General features: G+C 47.1%; 1 protein-coding gene across 1 annotated transcript in view; it reads left to right on the top strand.

Moving 5' to 3' along the window:
• Positions 1 to 12370, top strand: part of sobpa (sine oculis binding protein homolog a) — a gene marked incomplete at both ends in the record, with an annotated part of 36874 nt that extends 24504 nt beyond the window's left edge. Inside the window, 2 exons of the mRNA XM_084310342.1 lie at positions 10192 to 11719; positions 11877 to 12370. Of these exons, the coding sequence (XP_084166468.1) occupies positions 10192 to 11719; positions 11877 to 12370 (2022 nt within the window). The remainder of the gene's footprint in view (positions 1 to 10191; positions 11720 to 11876) is intronic.
• Positions 12371 to 16148: the final 3778 nt, after the last annotated feature.

Genomic DNA, 16148 nt, shown 5'->3' with positions numbered 1-16148 from the left:
TCGACTCTTGAAAAGTGAGCAATGCTCCTTTAGTGTTGAAACGAGTAGCTTACAAACAAAAAGAGAGGGCAAGTCTCCAAATGTGCTACTTGCCCTACAAAACATAAATACATATAACTAATTATATCCTCTGTGACAAGGAGCGATAGATACTTCGACAAGACAGATTAAGCTACTTACAAACAAAGTTCAGTGAATGGCTAACAAGCAAACGAACACAAGACAGGAACCAGGAACATGGTGCATTGGTGTAATGACGCGACAGGGAAGACAGGAACTCACAGGCATATATACAGACACTGATTGACACAGGAGGGTAATTAGGTGATTGGACTCAGCTGGGGAAACAGAGTGACACAGAACATTACCAGGTAGAAATATAAATACACACAAAGACAACACTGACCAGATCACAAAACCAACACTGATAGGGAAGACATTAGACCAGGGAGTGTAACATCACAGATAAGACAGACATCAAATGTACAGACAACAGATTGATAAGGATCACATGAAACACATTAATAAATAAAGACAAGAGCTGCACCACCTGAATTAGTCCACAGGATGGCACAGCAACCTGGGGGGCGTTACAGTATTGTACCCATTCTGCAATCTGTTAATGAAGTTTTCAATCAATCAATCAATCAAGTCAGTTCATTCAGCGGAACATAGCTGCCAACGTTTTTGCCCATTTATGAAGACCATTTCACGCTGTATCTGTTGGTACGAAATTTTGACCAAAATATTTACCGAGGCACTTACAAACACGTTTGAGAATGAGGACCAATGTACATATTTAACATGTTTTCAGTGTTGAGACAACCCCTCATTCTGTAGAAACAACACAATACACAGGGAAAGACCATTTCCACAGTAGGTCCCCTTTAAGTTAAAGTGTTGTCAGCTTTACGTTTGAGTCAGAAGGTGAGAGGAAGAGAGAGAGAGAGAAAAGAGAAGAGAAGGAAAAGCCAGATGAGATGTTTTCCACTTGTTTTGGAAGCAAAACGGTAAAAAAAAAAACGTTGTCCGTCGCTTCGCCACCGTGGAAATAAATGACCATAATTACATTCAACTGCAAACATCTGTGTGCAGGAGTGGTGGAGAGAGAGAGAGAGAGAGAGAGAGAGAGAGAGAGAGAGAGAGAGAGAGAGAGAGAGAGAGAGAGAGAGAGAGAGAGAGAGAGAGAGAGAGAGAGAGAGAGAGAGAGAGAGAGAGAGAGAAAGCACAACTCCATTAGGGTAATGCAGTGAATTTTCACACACAGTGCGGAAAGTCGTTAAGTGCTCTCCATCTGTCTTTCTGAGTCGAGGAGGATTTCAGCATTTATTATTTAAAATATCCTGGACCCGCCATTATCAAACATAACCTGCCATTATCAAACCCAACCCAACCCGCCATTATCAAACCCAACCCAACCCGCCATTATCAAACCCAACCCAACCCGCCATTATCAAACCCAACCCAACCCGCCATTATCAAACCCAACACAACCCGCCATTATCAAACCCAACACAACCTGCCATTATCAAACCCAACCCAACCCGCCATTATCAAACCCAACCCAACCCGCCATTATCAAACCCAACCCAACCTGCCATTATCAAACCCAACCCAACCCGCCATTATCAAACCCAACCCAACCTGCCATTATCAAACCCAACCCGCCATTATCAAACCCAACACAACCCGCCATTATCAAACCCAACCTGCCATTATCAAACCCAACCCAACCTGCCATTATCAAACCCAACCCAACCTGCCATTATCAAACCCAACCCAACCTGCCATTATCAAACCCAACCTGCCATTATCAAACCCAACCCAACCTGCCATTATCAAACCCAACCTGCCATTATCAAACTTAACCTGCCATTATCAAACCCAACCCACCATTATCAAACCCAATCTGCCATTATCAAGTCTGGGTAACAGAGTTCAGAGTTGGTGCAGTCTGGGTAACAGAGTTCAGAGTTGGTGCATTCTGGGTAACAGAGTTCAGAGTTGGTGCAGTCTGGGTAACAGAGTTCAGAGTTTGTGCAGTCTGGGTAACAGAGTTCAGAGTTGGTGCATTCTGGGTAACAGAGTTCAGAGTTGGTGCAGTCTGGGTAACAGAGTTCAGAGTTGGTGCAGTCTGGGTAACAGAGTTCAGAGTTGGTGCAGTCTGGGTAACAGAGTTCAGAGTTGGTGCAGTCTGGGTAACAGAGTTCAGAGTTGCTGCAGTCTGGGTAACAGAGTTCAGAGTTGGTGCAGTCTGGGTAACGGAGTTCAGAGTTGGTGCAGTCTGGGTAACGGAGTTCAGAGTTGGTGCAGTCTGGGTAACAGAGTTCAGAGTTGGTGCAGTCTGGGTAACAGAGTTCAGAGTTGGTGCAGTCTGGGTAACGGAGTTCAGAGTTGGTGCAGTCTGGGTAACGGAGTTCAGAGTTGGTGCAGTCTGGGTAACAGAGTTCAGAGTTGGTGCAGTCTGGGTAACGGAGTTCAGAGTTGGTGCAGTCTGGGTAACGGAGTTCAGAGTTGGTGCAGTCTGGGTAACAGAGTTCAGAGTTGGTGCAGTCTGGGTAACAGAGTTCAGAGTTGGTGCATTCTGGGTAATGGAGTTCAGAGTTGGTGCAGTCTGGGTAACAGAGTTCAGAGTTGGTGCAGTCTGGGTAACAGAGTTCAGAGTTGGTGCATTCTGGGTAACAGAGTTCAGAGTTGGTGCAGTCTGGGTAACAGAGTTCAGAGTTGGTGCAGTCTGGGTAACAGAGTTCAGAGTTGGTGCAGTCTGGGTAACAGAGTTCAGAGTTGGTGCAGTCAGGGTGGCGTGAATACTTTCGGCAGCCAACATGCCCTTCCGCGTTGCTCTGATTGGCCGAGCGCGCGCATGCGCATGAGCCACGATGCGCTCCTCAGCCAGGCAGGAATACTAAACTCCGCTTAACGCAATTTATACGAATGGAAGTATTGATTACGCCGTAACGAATCATTAAAAAAATATACCGTTAACTGGAATATGTTGTTTCTTTACACATATGTTGGATTATGTAATTGGTTTGTCATGACAAACCAATAAAAAATCGCGAATTAACCGGTGGCTACAACAACACACAGTATATAATAAATAATAATGCAGAGGTCTTTATTCGGCATGCAACGACACTCAATGTTTTTTAGCGGTACACACAGCGGTTAGTTTAGCACACACACACCGGAACACACACGCATGCATTGTCTCTTTAGGATCGCCGATGCGATTCATCTCTGCGATTAACCCATCCCGTCGTCCTTCCCCCCCAAGGGCAGCCGGGAGCAGATAGGCGTCAACGTGAGCCGCGCCAGGGGACCAATCCAAGTGCTCCTGTCCGTCTTCGTCAAGGACGCCACAGCGTTAGCGATCTATTGTTGTGCATGTTTTTCCATTGGGTTTATCTCATCGGGGGGGAAACCCTTGCGAGCACGGGGAGAACATGCAAACTCCACACAGAAAGGCCTGGGAGATCCCCCTCCTGGGTACCTGGCATCATGGAAACCTGGTCCCCAAGCGGGAATCGAACCCTGGACCTTCTTGCTGTGAGGCGACAGTGTTAACCACTACACCACCGTGCCGCAGTAACTACATGCATCATTGTTTACAATGAACGGTGGGGCTAATCGAAAGGACTAACCATAACTAAAGGGTTAACCTTTCACTACCACACTACAGAAGGTTAACCTTTCACCACCACACTACAGAAGGTTAACCTTTCACTACCACACTACAGAAGGTTAACCTTTCACTACCACACTACAGAAGGTTAACCTTTCACTACCACACTACAGAAGGTTAACCTTTCACTACCACACTACAGAAGGTTTTTTTTTATCCACTTTCTCTCCCATTTTCTATTTTTCTCCCATCCCAATGTTCATATCGTCCAATTCAACCCTCCCCTGTCTTCGAACGTTGTTTCTTGCCTCCCACAAGCCGGCTGCAATGTGGACTAAGTCATACATAGCACGAGTCCCCTCCGATACTCGAGGTAACAGCCGTTGCATCTTTTCACCTGCGCGGCTCGATCTTTCAGCGTCGGGGGTCTGGGCTTTGGAGGGGCCCCGCCCCCGTCGCTTCTTGATTCTACTGCGCAGGCGCACCAACCGACCTGTAGGAGTCGCTGTCCACAACGCCCGATCCCCACCCTTCAGTTTCCCTCCCCGTAATACGGCCAATGTGTATTACTGTGGACGACCAGCTAAACTGAAAGCAATGTGGAGAGCGGGGCTCGAACAGGAGGCATCCTGTTCGAGCCCAGTCTCCAGCATTCATTGCGAGCGCCTTGCCCACTGCGCCACGTAGCCGCGCCACACTACAGAAGGTTAACCTTTCACTACGAAATGGGGGACCCTGATGTAAACAAGACACACGTCTTTCTCTGGTCTGCATCCCCTTAACAATTGTGTGTATCGAGCCATACTGTATTGTACCCATTCTGCAATCTGTTAAATAACGTTTTCATTCATTCATTCATTCATTCATTCATTCATTCATTCATTCATTCATTCATTCATTCATTCAGTCATTGAGCATCCTGATGGCGCTCTTCTGGGGATAGAAGCTCCTTCTGCGTCTCTCTGTACCGGCCACGAGACTCCGGTAGCGCCTGACTGACCGCAGCAGTGCAAAGAGCCACAACATCCGACAGCGCAAGAGAAAGAGTTTATCCCTCTCTTTCTGGGGTGGGGGGTGGTGGGATGGGGGGGGGGGGGCAGCATCTCTTGACTTATTAGCATGCAGCAAGAGGGGATTAGGAGTGGGGATGATGGATGGGTGTCGTTGAAGGGTCCGACAGCTGATTAATGCCTTAATTATCTCCAGCGAGCGCCTACCACTCCTCCCTCCGCTGACAGAGTGAGCCGTGAGTGGCCTGACGTCGTGTTCGGGGCTCGCCCACCGCTATCTACTCCACCAGGGTCACATTCACCCCTCCCCCTCCCCCAAAAAAAAGAAAATAGAAGGGAGGAAAAAAACTCAGCGCTTTTCTCGCGAGCTGAAAGGCGACGGAGGGATTTGTGACGCGCTCTTGAAAAGCATGTTAATACACAACGCGCGTGTTTCATTTAAAACCTTCGCTTGGACAATCGGTTTAGTTCTGATTTATTTAGTTTGCAGTGTGTGTGTGTGTGTGTGTAATGCTCACAATGCCTCATTGAGTCAGGACTATGAACGCAAAATGTAATTATTAATGATACAAATATTGTCGTATTTACTGTATTATCATTATTATTATTTAATTCCACGGATGTCTGTCGTATCGGCAATCCCCAATTACTTCTCCCAGAGAAAGCTGTTGAAAACACGGGCGTACAACGGTGTGTCCAACTTACGACCTTTTCAAGTTTGTAAATCCTACATAAATTGAATTTACAATATGAAACCGTTCGAGAACGCCGAATAAGGATGTAAATCGAGTTACGAAGGAATTCCTTGGTAACTTTTTACGTATGTCTGTTCGAGAACGAGGACCATTGTTGGTAGGGAATTGAAACCACTACAATGGGTGGAGACGGAGGATCTTGTGGTTTGAAATTAGCCTACAATGGCGGCTGGGTGGTGCAGTGGTCTAAGCGCTCGTCACCAACGCGCGATACACCGGTATCGAATCCGGCTGTCAGCGTTGCCTCCGGCTTGGGCCGGCCGTCATACTGACTCAATTGGCAGAGTCAGCGGGAGGGAAGTCGATGGGTGGTAATCTGGTCGTTGTAAACAGCGACTCCTACAGGTCGGTCAGGGCGCCTGCACAGCAAGGACAGGAGATGTCGAGGGTAGTGTGAGCCTCCCACACGTTACACCTCGCCAATGAGAGTCCACGCTGGCAGGTGAAAAGAAGTGGCTGGCTGACTCCGCATGTATCGGAGGGGACATGCGATAGATTCTTCAACCCTCCCTACGGCCGACCAGTGGGGGGCACATGCGAGCAACGATCAAGACAGGGGAGGGGGGAATTGGCACGACTAAATTGGGATGGGAGAAGAACAGAAAAAGAAGGAGAAAAAGTGGATACAAAAAAAGAAATTAGCCTACAATAAAGTGGGAAAATATATATATTCTTTTTAATTAAAAATCACAAAGAGAAATATATGTTATATAATTTTAGCCAATGTTGTAATTTTCAAATGATCAGTATAAGGAACTATTTCTCACTGCAGGTGTAGTTTGACCAACTGTCAAAACACAATGTTTAGAATCTTTCCTCCATCAAGGCAGCAGCAGCAGGTAACCATGGTAACCGCTCCCAGGTCAACGATATACACAGCAGCACACTCAAGCCTACAACAAACTGATTGGATTTGCTTTTATTTTTCATGGTCATAAATCTGTGTGTAAAGACACATCAAATGCCAAAACAAACACGTACAGTACCTTTGACTCAGAACTGTTTGTTTTATTGAAATGTGCACAGCAGTAGTTTGTTTATACTTCAGTATAAAGTATGATATTTAGACTTGGTCTTCAAAAGTATATCCCCGAAATCGCCTTTTTGCTTGCTTTTATTTTTTTTTACGATATTGAGATTTTGTTATATTTTGCTTCCTTAACATGACTTATTTAAAACTAGTGGCAATAAAATATCGAAAACACACAATTAGTTGTTTATTTTACTTAATTTGGTCTGATTGTGTCCATAGATCACAATTACAATACAAAACGTTGAGGTTGTTTTCTCAAAAAAAAAAATTATGCATTTTACTTACACACAAAGTCTTGGAACTCCATTTCCCTAGTACCTACATGTACACACACCAAACTTTCCACATCTCTTCCTATCCATGTCCTGCTTCTAATTCCAGAAGGGGTTGTTGATATATCATTCATAGCCGGGTTTATAGTACATTTTATACCAAAACTAGACCAATTTTTTTTTTTTTTCGACAGTAGACAGTATTTCCTGACGTATGGGCTGATAAGAGGACAATACCTTCTGGAAAAGGTTTCGTTTTGAATGTATCAATAAAATGAAACCAAGTTTTTGAATCTGGCATTAACCATGTTGGTGATTCGTGTCTTGGTGATATAATGCAAATGTGCACATATTTAATGCCGAAGTGCCTCATTTGCATATATACAGATACAATTCAGAAAACTTGCAATATATTTTTCTTAGTTTATTATGTACATAACAAACTGGGAACATTTCATACTGATATCTATTAAAATATTTGTTTTGCCTATTAGGGGGTGCTGTCTCACTTTAACCTGACCCGGCTAAATCATCCGTTGCACAGAACCATCGGGAAAGGCATCGTTTGAAACTGTTTGGAATCGCCTACAGCTGGCACTTAAAAAAAAAGAAAAAAACACACGGCAGGTGAACACCTTTTTTCTTTTTAAACAATATTTGTATTGTCATTTTCTTTTTTTCCCCCACATACAAGACATAAATACATGACAAAAAAACACATTCAACCCCCTCCATTCCACAACTGTAATTCAAACTGACATTCACATAAACCGTCCAAAAAAAAGAAAATACAGTCAAATGAACAATAAGAAATCATAAAAAACAAAAAACCCTCTTCGGCCTCTCCACCTTCATCTGTCCTCCTTTCCCGCCCCCCCAAACCCTCCTTTCTCCTATCGCCTTCCTTTAAACGTTCACACCTTTCAAGAACCTTATAAATGTCACCCACGTCCTTTCTAATTGTTTTGTTTTTCCCTTTTGCATGTAGGTTAGCTTTTCCATTGCCAAATTCTCTGGCACTTCCTTTAACCATTGTTTCGATCCTGGTCTCTGTATCTCCTTCCAGTTTAGAGCGAACACTCTCTTGGCTTGTAACAGACAAACATTTATCAATTTCCTCTTAGCTGGAAAGTTCTCTGGGTACATGTGTAGTATACATAAGTATCTATCTCCGTCAGCTCGGAGATAAGCTCCACAGGTGAACTACTTGGCAGTAGTTCCTCAAAGGACGCTGATTGGTCCGAACTTGTGGGGCACAAGCATATAACTTGAACCCTGACAAGATGGATTCCATCTCCATTCCATAAATCGCCAAAATGTCTAGCCGCCGTGCAAGGTCAGGTGTGACTCAGCCAATCGGCACACAGCCTAGTGTTCAGTTCAGTTATTTTTTATTTCGGGTTTTGGACACATAACAATGGTCATTCCATAAATCGCCAAAGTTTTACCAGCTGCTATTGCAGCATTGCCCAATTGTCCGAAAAGGGCTTAGGGAGAAGCACTAGGCTCGTCGGGCCCTACCCCTGAAGACTTGCGTTTCTTTTCTTTTTTTTACATTTACATACATAGTACATATTACAGTACACATTACAGTATAGTATACCTGCAGTATATAATAGTATATAGTATATAATAGTGTATACAACACATATATAACGTGATATGAGATATATAGTACATGATATATACAATATAATATAGTACCATAATATAATAGTATATAGTGTAAATATAGTTTAATATAATATACAAATTAATGAAGGAAAGGATAAGGATAAGGATGAGCTTTATTAATCCCCTTTGGGAAATTCGGTGACATTATAATATGATTATATAATGCAATATGATATAACGTACAATACAGTATCATATGTATTTTTTTGTGTAAAAGCACTTGAGAGGAGATTGTCCTGGTGGACTGGATGGTGTGAATGGAAGCTCTTGTTTTGGACGAAAAGCTCATCCTTCTACTAGCATTGACAGACGCGCAAAGTTAAAAGTGTGCAACAGACTAGTGTAGATTATTTAGCGACTGAGAATGCGGTCTGTTTTCCAGAGATGAAGGTCAAACCTTTGTTTTAACGTGGTAAATCTCCAGATGGCTCGGAGGCTGAGCTTCTGCTTAGCAATTCAATAGTAACTACTTAAAGTGCGGCTACGTGGTGCAGTGGGCAAGGCGCTCACCACGAATACTGGAGACGCTGGGTTCGCCTGTTCGAGCCCAGCGCTCCACATTGCTTTCAGTTTAGCTGGTCGTCCGTACTAATACACATTGACAGTATTAGGGGGTGGGAAACTGATGGGTGGGGATCGGGCGTTGTGGACAGCGACTCCTACAGGTCGGTTGTTGCGCCTGCGCAGTAGAATCAGGAAGCGATGGGGGCGGGGCCCCTCCAAAGCGCAGACCCCTGACGCTGAAAGATCGCGCCGCGCAGGTGAAAAGATGCGACTGCTGTTACCTCGAGTATCGGAGGGGACTCGTGCTATGTATGACTTAGTCCACATTGCAGCCGGCTTGTGGGAGGCAAGAAACAGCGTTCGAGACAGGGGAGGGTTGAATTGGATGATACGAAATTGGGATGGGAGAAAAATAGAAAATGGGAGAAAAAGTGGATTAAAAAAAATAGTAACTACTTAAAATGAGGTGCTATAGTGTTTCATTAACCCTTTGATGTGCAAGCTATACAAACCCCCCACTAATGCGCAACATCGGTCACAATGATCCGTATTCATTTCCTATGGTATTTCATGCATCGCTGGGTATTTCTTTGACATGTCTTTTTAAATACATTTATTTAATCATTTTATATTCAAATTATTCATTAAATATGTCGTTTTTGATGACCACAAATCATTATTTTAATTGACCCCTTTGTACTTTATGAACACACATAGATTTTTATATCAAGAATCAAGAGGTTTATTTGTCACGTATACATACCAGGGCATACAATGAAATGCGGGTGGTCATGCCCGCGTCGATTGTGCAAAATACAATAATAAAAATAGGCATAATAAAAAAAGAAAAAAAGAAATAGGTAAGACACAAGATGTGCATGAAAAAAAAAGACATGCTAAGTTCCTGAGAAACTAGTTCCTAGTCTATAACTACATCACAAGTTTATACACGAGGATAGACACATTTCTATTCAAAAAGTAAGAAAGGAAAAAAATTTAAATAAGGATTTGTGATGATCAAAAAAACAAGTTAATGGAGGAATACCTGGAATACTGGATCATGGAATTCATTTATTGCAAATATATAGAAAATACAAACTCACCCGGATCACCTTTGACCCATGTTGCGCGTCAACAAAGGGTTAAGACCGTATTGTAATTATTTTGTACACTGAGAGGCACTGATGTGGTATTCCTTTTGTGTGTGTGCGTGTGTGTGTGTGTGTGTGCGTGCGTGCGTGCGTGCGTGCGTGCGTGTGTGTGTGTGTGTGTGTGTGCGCGCGCGTGTGTGTGTGTGTGTGTGTGTGTACCTCTCCAGGTGTGTGACTGGTGTAAACACATCCGCCACACCAAAGAGTACCTGGACTTCGGCGCCGGCGAGCGGCGGCTTCAGTTCTGCAGCGCCAAGTGCCTGAACCAGTACAAGATGGACATCTTCTACAAGGAGACCCAGGCCGCGCTGCCGCCCGGACTCTGCAACCCGGGCCACGGCGGGGGGGGGTTGGGGGATGGCAAGGCCGAGCTGGGCGGCGGAGGAGGAGGAGGAGGAGGCGGGGGGGTCCAGCTCCTCACTCCGGAGTCCTGGGGCTCGTCGCTGGCGGAGCTGCGGCGCGGCAGAGCAGCCCCCTCGTCCCCCGGCGCGACCTCTGAACCCTCGGACCCCGTCTGCTCCCCGTCCTCCTCCTCCTCCTCGGTTAACCCCACCCCCCGACCCCCCCACCACCACGAGAGCCCCGCCCTGCCGCACCACCACCACCACCCGCTGCCCATGCCCCCGCCCCCGCCTCCCCTGCACGCCCCGCCCCCCGGCGGCAGCCCCCCCATGGTGATGACGCCCCGGGGGCCCATGCCCCTCCCCCTGTTCATGGAACATCATCAGATGATGCAGCAGATCCGACCGTCCTTCCTGCGGCCGCAGCACGGCCCCCCCCCCGGCAGCCCCCTGCTGACCCCCCGGACCACCCTGGGCCCCCTGCCCCCCCACCCCTCCAGCCCCATGCACCACAGACCCATGATGTCGCCCCATCACATGCAGCACCCCTCGTCCTCCAACCCCAACCCCGGCATGATGCCCCCCCCGCCGCCGCACCACCCGCACCATCCCGGCTTCTCCATGCCCCCGCCGTTCCCCCCCAACATCAACAACATGATGCCCAACGGACCCATGCCGCACCCCCCCAACATGATGAACTACGGCATGCCGTCCCTGGCCCCGCTGGTGCCCCCGCCCACCCTGCTGGTCCCTTACCCCGTCATCGTGCCCCTGCCGGTGCCCATCCCCATCCCCATCCCCATCCCCTTCAGCCCGCGGGCCTTCAGGGACCTCCAGCGCCCGGACAGCAGCAGCGGCGCCGCGGAGCCTTCGGAGCCCTCGGAGCCGCCCGGACCGGCCGCGCCCCGGTCCTTCTTCCCCCCCGGCGGCTGGTCCGGAGGAGGAGACTGGTGGGACCGCATGTGTTCCTCTCGCAGCCCCGGCGGCCAGGTGGGGGGCTGCGGCTCGGAGAGGGGCGGGGCTGAGGACGGGGGCGTGATCGACCTCACCGTGGGCCAGCGCGCGGCGGCGGTGGCGTGTCTACAGCAGGTCATCCAGAGGGCGCTGGCGGCGTCGGGGGTCCGGGTGAAGGCGGAGCCGCCGGAGGTCGTCGACTCGAGTCCCCCGCCGCCCCCGCCTCCTCCTCCGCTCGTCCCGGCGGCCGCCGCCACCACTGTCCACCGGGGGGCAACATGGGACGTACGGGACGGGAGTCTGAGCGCCGAGGACTCGGAGGAGGAGGAAGAATCTCTCAGAATAATCTCTGAGCTGCTGGAGTCGACCCGCCGCCCGCCGCCTCCTCCTCCTCCTCATGGCGCTACCGATCCCTCCTCCTCCTCCTCCTCCTCCTCCTCCTCCTCCTCCCGCGGCGCTGAGCTCCTCCTCCTCCCGCCGGCCGCCCCGCCCCAAACCCTCCTGCCCCCGCCGCCCATCCCGGCCCCCCCCGGCCCAAGCCAGCCCCCCCTCCGCAGCCCCCTGCAATGTCATCGTCAACGGCACGGGGCGGCGCTCGCTTCACACGGCACCGCCGCCGCCTCCTCCTCCTCCCGAGCCTTGCCCCCCCGACCGACGAGAGGGCCCGTCGCTACGAGAGGAGCCGCCCGCCGACGGTGGTGAGCTGGAGCGAGAGGCGCTGACGGAGAACAGCTGCTCGGCGGCGGAGGAGGAGGAGGAGGAGGAGGTCGAGGTGGAGGGCAAGCCGGACGGGGGGCTGGAGGAGGTGGAGGAGGAGGTGGAGGAGGACGAGGAGGAGGAGGAGGAGGAAGGAGGCGAGCACGCCTACGCTCTCCCGCTGGTGCTGCCGCCGGACGCCGGCTACGGTGCTCTCATGCAGCCCTCCGACCGCACCGCCATCCTGTCCTGCTCCATCAGCGCGCCGCTGGCGAGCCGCGGGGGGAGGAGCCCCGCCGAGCCGGAGCCGCCGCTGAAGAGGAGGTGCCTGCGGATCCGCAATCAGAACAAATGAGGTTCGTGACGTTCGCCGCTAGAATTCATTTTTATTTAAAGCATTTAAAGTAAACGTTACTTGTCCTGATGGACGAGTTATGTTTTTGGTAGGTTTTTTTATTGCTTTTCGCTATCGGGCAGTCCGAGAGAGCGAGAGAGAGAGAGAGAGAGAGAGAGAGAGAGAGAGAGAGAGAGAGAGAGAGAGAGAGAGAGAGAGAGAGAGAGAGAGAGAGAGAGAGAGAGAGAGAGAGAGAGAGAGAGAGAGAGAGAAGAGAGAGAGAGAGAGAGAGAGAGAGAGAGAGAGAGAGAGAGAGAGAGAGGAGAGGGAGAGAGAGAGAGGGAATTTGTACCCTTACTTACAATTCATTATGAATTGAAAATGGGGGACCCTGATGTAAACAAGACGAAAGTCTTTCTCTGGTCTGCATCCCCTTAACAATTGTGTGTATTGAGCCGTACTGTGTATTGTACCCATTCTGCAATCTCTTAATACAATTTTAATTCAATCAATCACCTGAAAATGATATTAACAGATTGCAGAATGGGTACAATACAGTACGGCTCAATACACACAATTGTTAAGGGCAGGGGTGCAGTCGTAATATGGGCGGAGGCCAAACGGTATCCTATTATTATGCAAAGTCTAGGCACTTATCACCTAGACTTTGCATAATAATAGGATGCGCGCACTTCGAAGCCCAAACGCCGTTTGACCGCGGTTGCCCAGCACTGCACCACTGGTTAAGGGGATGCAGACCGTCTTGTTTACATCAGGGTCCCCCATTTTCAATTCATAATGAATGGTAAGTAAGGGTGCAACTAGCACCGTGCAATCCATTCTTTGTGGATCTAGCCCTGGATGTTGGTGAGTTAAGTGCCCTTTCTGTAGCTTGAGCCCCTGGCGCCCCAAATTGTCTGTGCACGCCCCTGGGCCCCCCCGTCCTATTCAGCCAAATAGCCTGGTTAGAGTTGGGTTTATTCTAGGCATCTGGTCTGAATTGTACAGACTCTACAAGCTGTGAACAAAATGCTCTCTTTGACTGTGGTGAAAGGACCACTGTTTCCCGTTATCAATTAGAATAATTAATAAAGACAAAAGGACGGAATCGGCTCAAATAAATCACAATGCATCACAACTGACAGTAGTCCATACAGACTCCGGGGAAAAGAGCGATCGCTCGCTGCTCAGAGAAGAAGCGGCTTTCCTCCACAATGTCATCTTTCCCTGTGAATCTCACGCACCAGTAGGCGTCCGTTAGACAACGTGACAATCAAATGTGTTGCTTTCAGAAAATCACTGTTGAATATTATAAATGTTTTCCCCTTTGGATTAATTGATTCAGAGGAGCAGAATCGCTGCTGGCGGGACAAAACCTCCTAACTCCATATATTTTTTTTATCAACTCAGTAGATCATCCTCCATGTGTGTGTGCTTTTACAAAGTCTACACAATGGGAAAGCATTAAACCAATCATCTGTCTAAACCTCGTAACTCTATTCACCCTCAAATCTGTGTTCGTTTTTTTCATCTGCTGAAAAGTTGGGTTTTTGGAGTTATGAGGTTTTGTCCCGCCAGCAGCGAGATGTAGGTTCTGTGTGCACCAAAGAACAAATCCAAAATCGAAAAAATGGGGGGGAAATACTCAACAAATTTGGCAGCTTGTTACATCTTGTTACAGTTTGTTACAGTTTGTTAGTTTGTTAGTTTGTTACAGCTTGTTACAGTTTGTTACAGTTTGTTACAGTTTGTTACAGCTTGTTACAGCTTGTTACAGCTTGTTACAGTTTGTTACAGTTTGTTAGTTTGTTACAGTTCGTTACAGTTTGTTACAGCTTGTTACAGTTTGTTACAGCTTGTTACAGTTTGTTACAGTTTGTTAATTTGTTACAGTTTGTTACAGTTTGTTACAGCTTGTTACAGTTTGTTACAGCTTGTTACAGTTTGTTACAGTTTGTTACAGCTTGTTACAGTTTGTTACATCTTGTTACAGCTTGTTACAGTTTGTTACAGTTTGTTACAGTTTGTTACAGTTTGTTACAGCGTGTTACAGTTTGTTACAGTTTGTTACAGCTTGTTACAGTTTGTTACAGTTTGTTACAGCTTGTTACAGTTTGTTACAGCTTGTTACAGTTTGTTAGTTTGTTACAGTTTGTTACAGTGTGTTACAGTTTGTTACAGTTTGTTACAGTTTGTTACAGCTTGTTACAGTTTGTTACAGTTTGTTACATCTTGTTACAGTTTGTTAGTTTGTTACAGTTTGTTACAGTTTGTTAGTTTGTTAGTTTGTTACAGCTTGTTACAGTTTGTTACAGTTTGTTGCAGTTTGTTACAGTTTGTTACAGCTTGTTACAGTTTGTTACAGTTTGTTACAGTGTGTTACAGTTTGTTACAGTTTGTTACAGCTTGTTACAGTTTGTTACAGTTTGTTACAGCTTGTTACAGTTTGTTACAGTTTGTTACAGTGTGTTACAGTTTGTTACAGCTTGTTACAGTTTGTTACAGTTTGTTACAGTGTGTTACAGCTTGTTACAGTTTGTTACAGTTTGTTACAGTTTGTTACAGCTTGTTACAGTTTGTTACAGTTTGTTACAGTTTGTTACAGTTTGTTACAGCTTGTTACAGTTTGTTACAGTTTGTTACAGTGTGTTACAGTTTGTTACAGTTTGTTACAGCTTGTTACAGTTTGTTACAGTTTGTTACATCTTGTTACAGTTTGTTAGTTTGTTACAGTTTGTTACAGTTTGTTAGTTTGTTAGTTTGTTACAGCTTGTTACAGTTTGTTACAGTTTGTTACAGTTTGTTGCAGCTTGTTACATCTTGTTACAGTTTGTTAGTTTGTTACAGTTTGTTACAGTTTGTTAGTTTGTTAGTTTGTTACAGTTTGTTGCAGTTTGTTACAGTTTGTTGCAGCTTGTTGGAGTCTTAGCTGTTGGCTGTGTTCGCTGGTAAGGTCTTAGCTGTTGGCTGTGTTCGCTGGTAAGGTCTTAGCTGTTGGCTGTGTTCGCTGGTAAGGTCTTAGCTGTTGGCTGTGTTCGCTGGTAAGGTCTTAGCTGTTGGCTGTGTTCGCTGGTAAGGTCTTAGCTGTTGGCTGTGTTCGCTGGTAAGGTCTTAGCAGAGCGGAAGTGAAGCGACTTGTAACGTGTCAGACGTTAACTTATTAACATTAAATAATTACACCAGGATAGCTTAGCTTAGCAAAGAGCTACTCAGACGTTAACTTATTAGATTAAACAAAACATACCGTCAGGCGTATGACCTTACGATGCCTGGTCATACGACGGCTCCACGATCTCTCAACATACGTGTGGAGCGACACATAGATCCACAGACGCGAGCCACATCGTTACCAGAGAAGACGGGTTAACGTTGTGCCGGACGGCAGGTGGACAGGAAGTGAAGGGAGTCACTGGCTCAAGTGACATCTAATTGACACCTGTCGCTACATCAAGTACAAGCAACGGAGTGCCACCTAGTGACCAAAACGTGGCACTGCAAAGGAAATAACAACACGGAAATGTATGGTAGGCAGATAAATTGTGACTGTTATACACACTGTGGTCCCGACGGCTCTAATTCCAGACCTCCTTCTTCTCTTTTCTGCCTCACAGATGGATGTTCGTCCCACCAGTGAAGTGAAGTGCATCCAGAAACTCCCCCCCATCCCCCCCCCCCCCCGTCTCGCCCCCTGCCACTACACACACACACACACAACAACACGCACACACATACGCACAGACACTCCTTTCGCTCCCCTCCTCTGCGGCCGTGGTCCAATCTACCAGCACTTTTTTTCGAG

The sequence above is a fragment of the Notolepis coatsorum genome, assembly GCF_963971535.1.
Source record: "Notolepis coatsorum genome assembly, chromosome: 3".
In the NCBI taxonomy this organism is placed as follows: domain Eukaryota; kingdom Metazoa; phylum Chordata; class Actinopteri; order Aulopiformes; family Paralepididae; genus Notolepis; species Notolepis coatsorum.
This window is presented reverse-complemented; position numbering and strand designations above follow the sequence as displayed.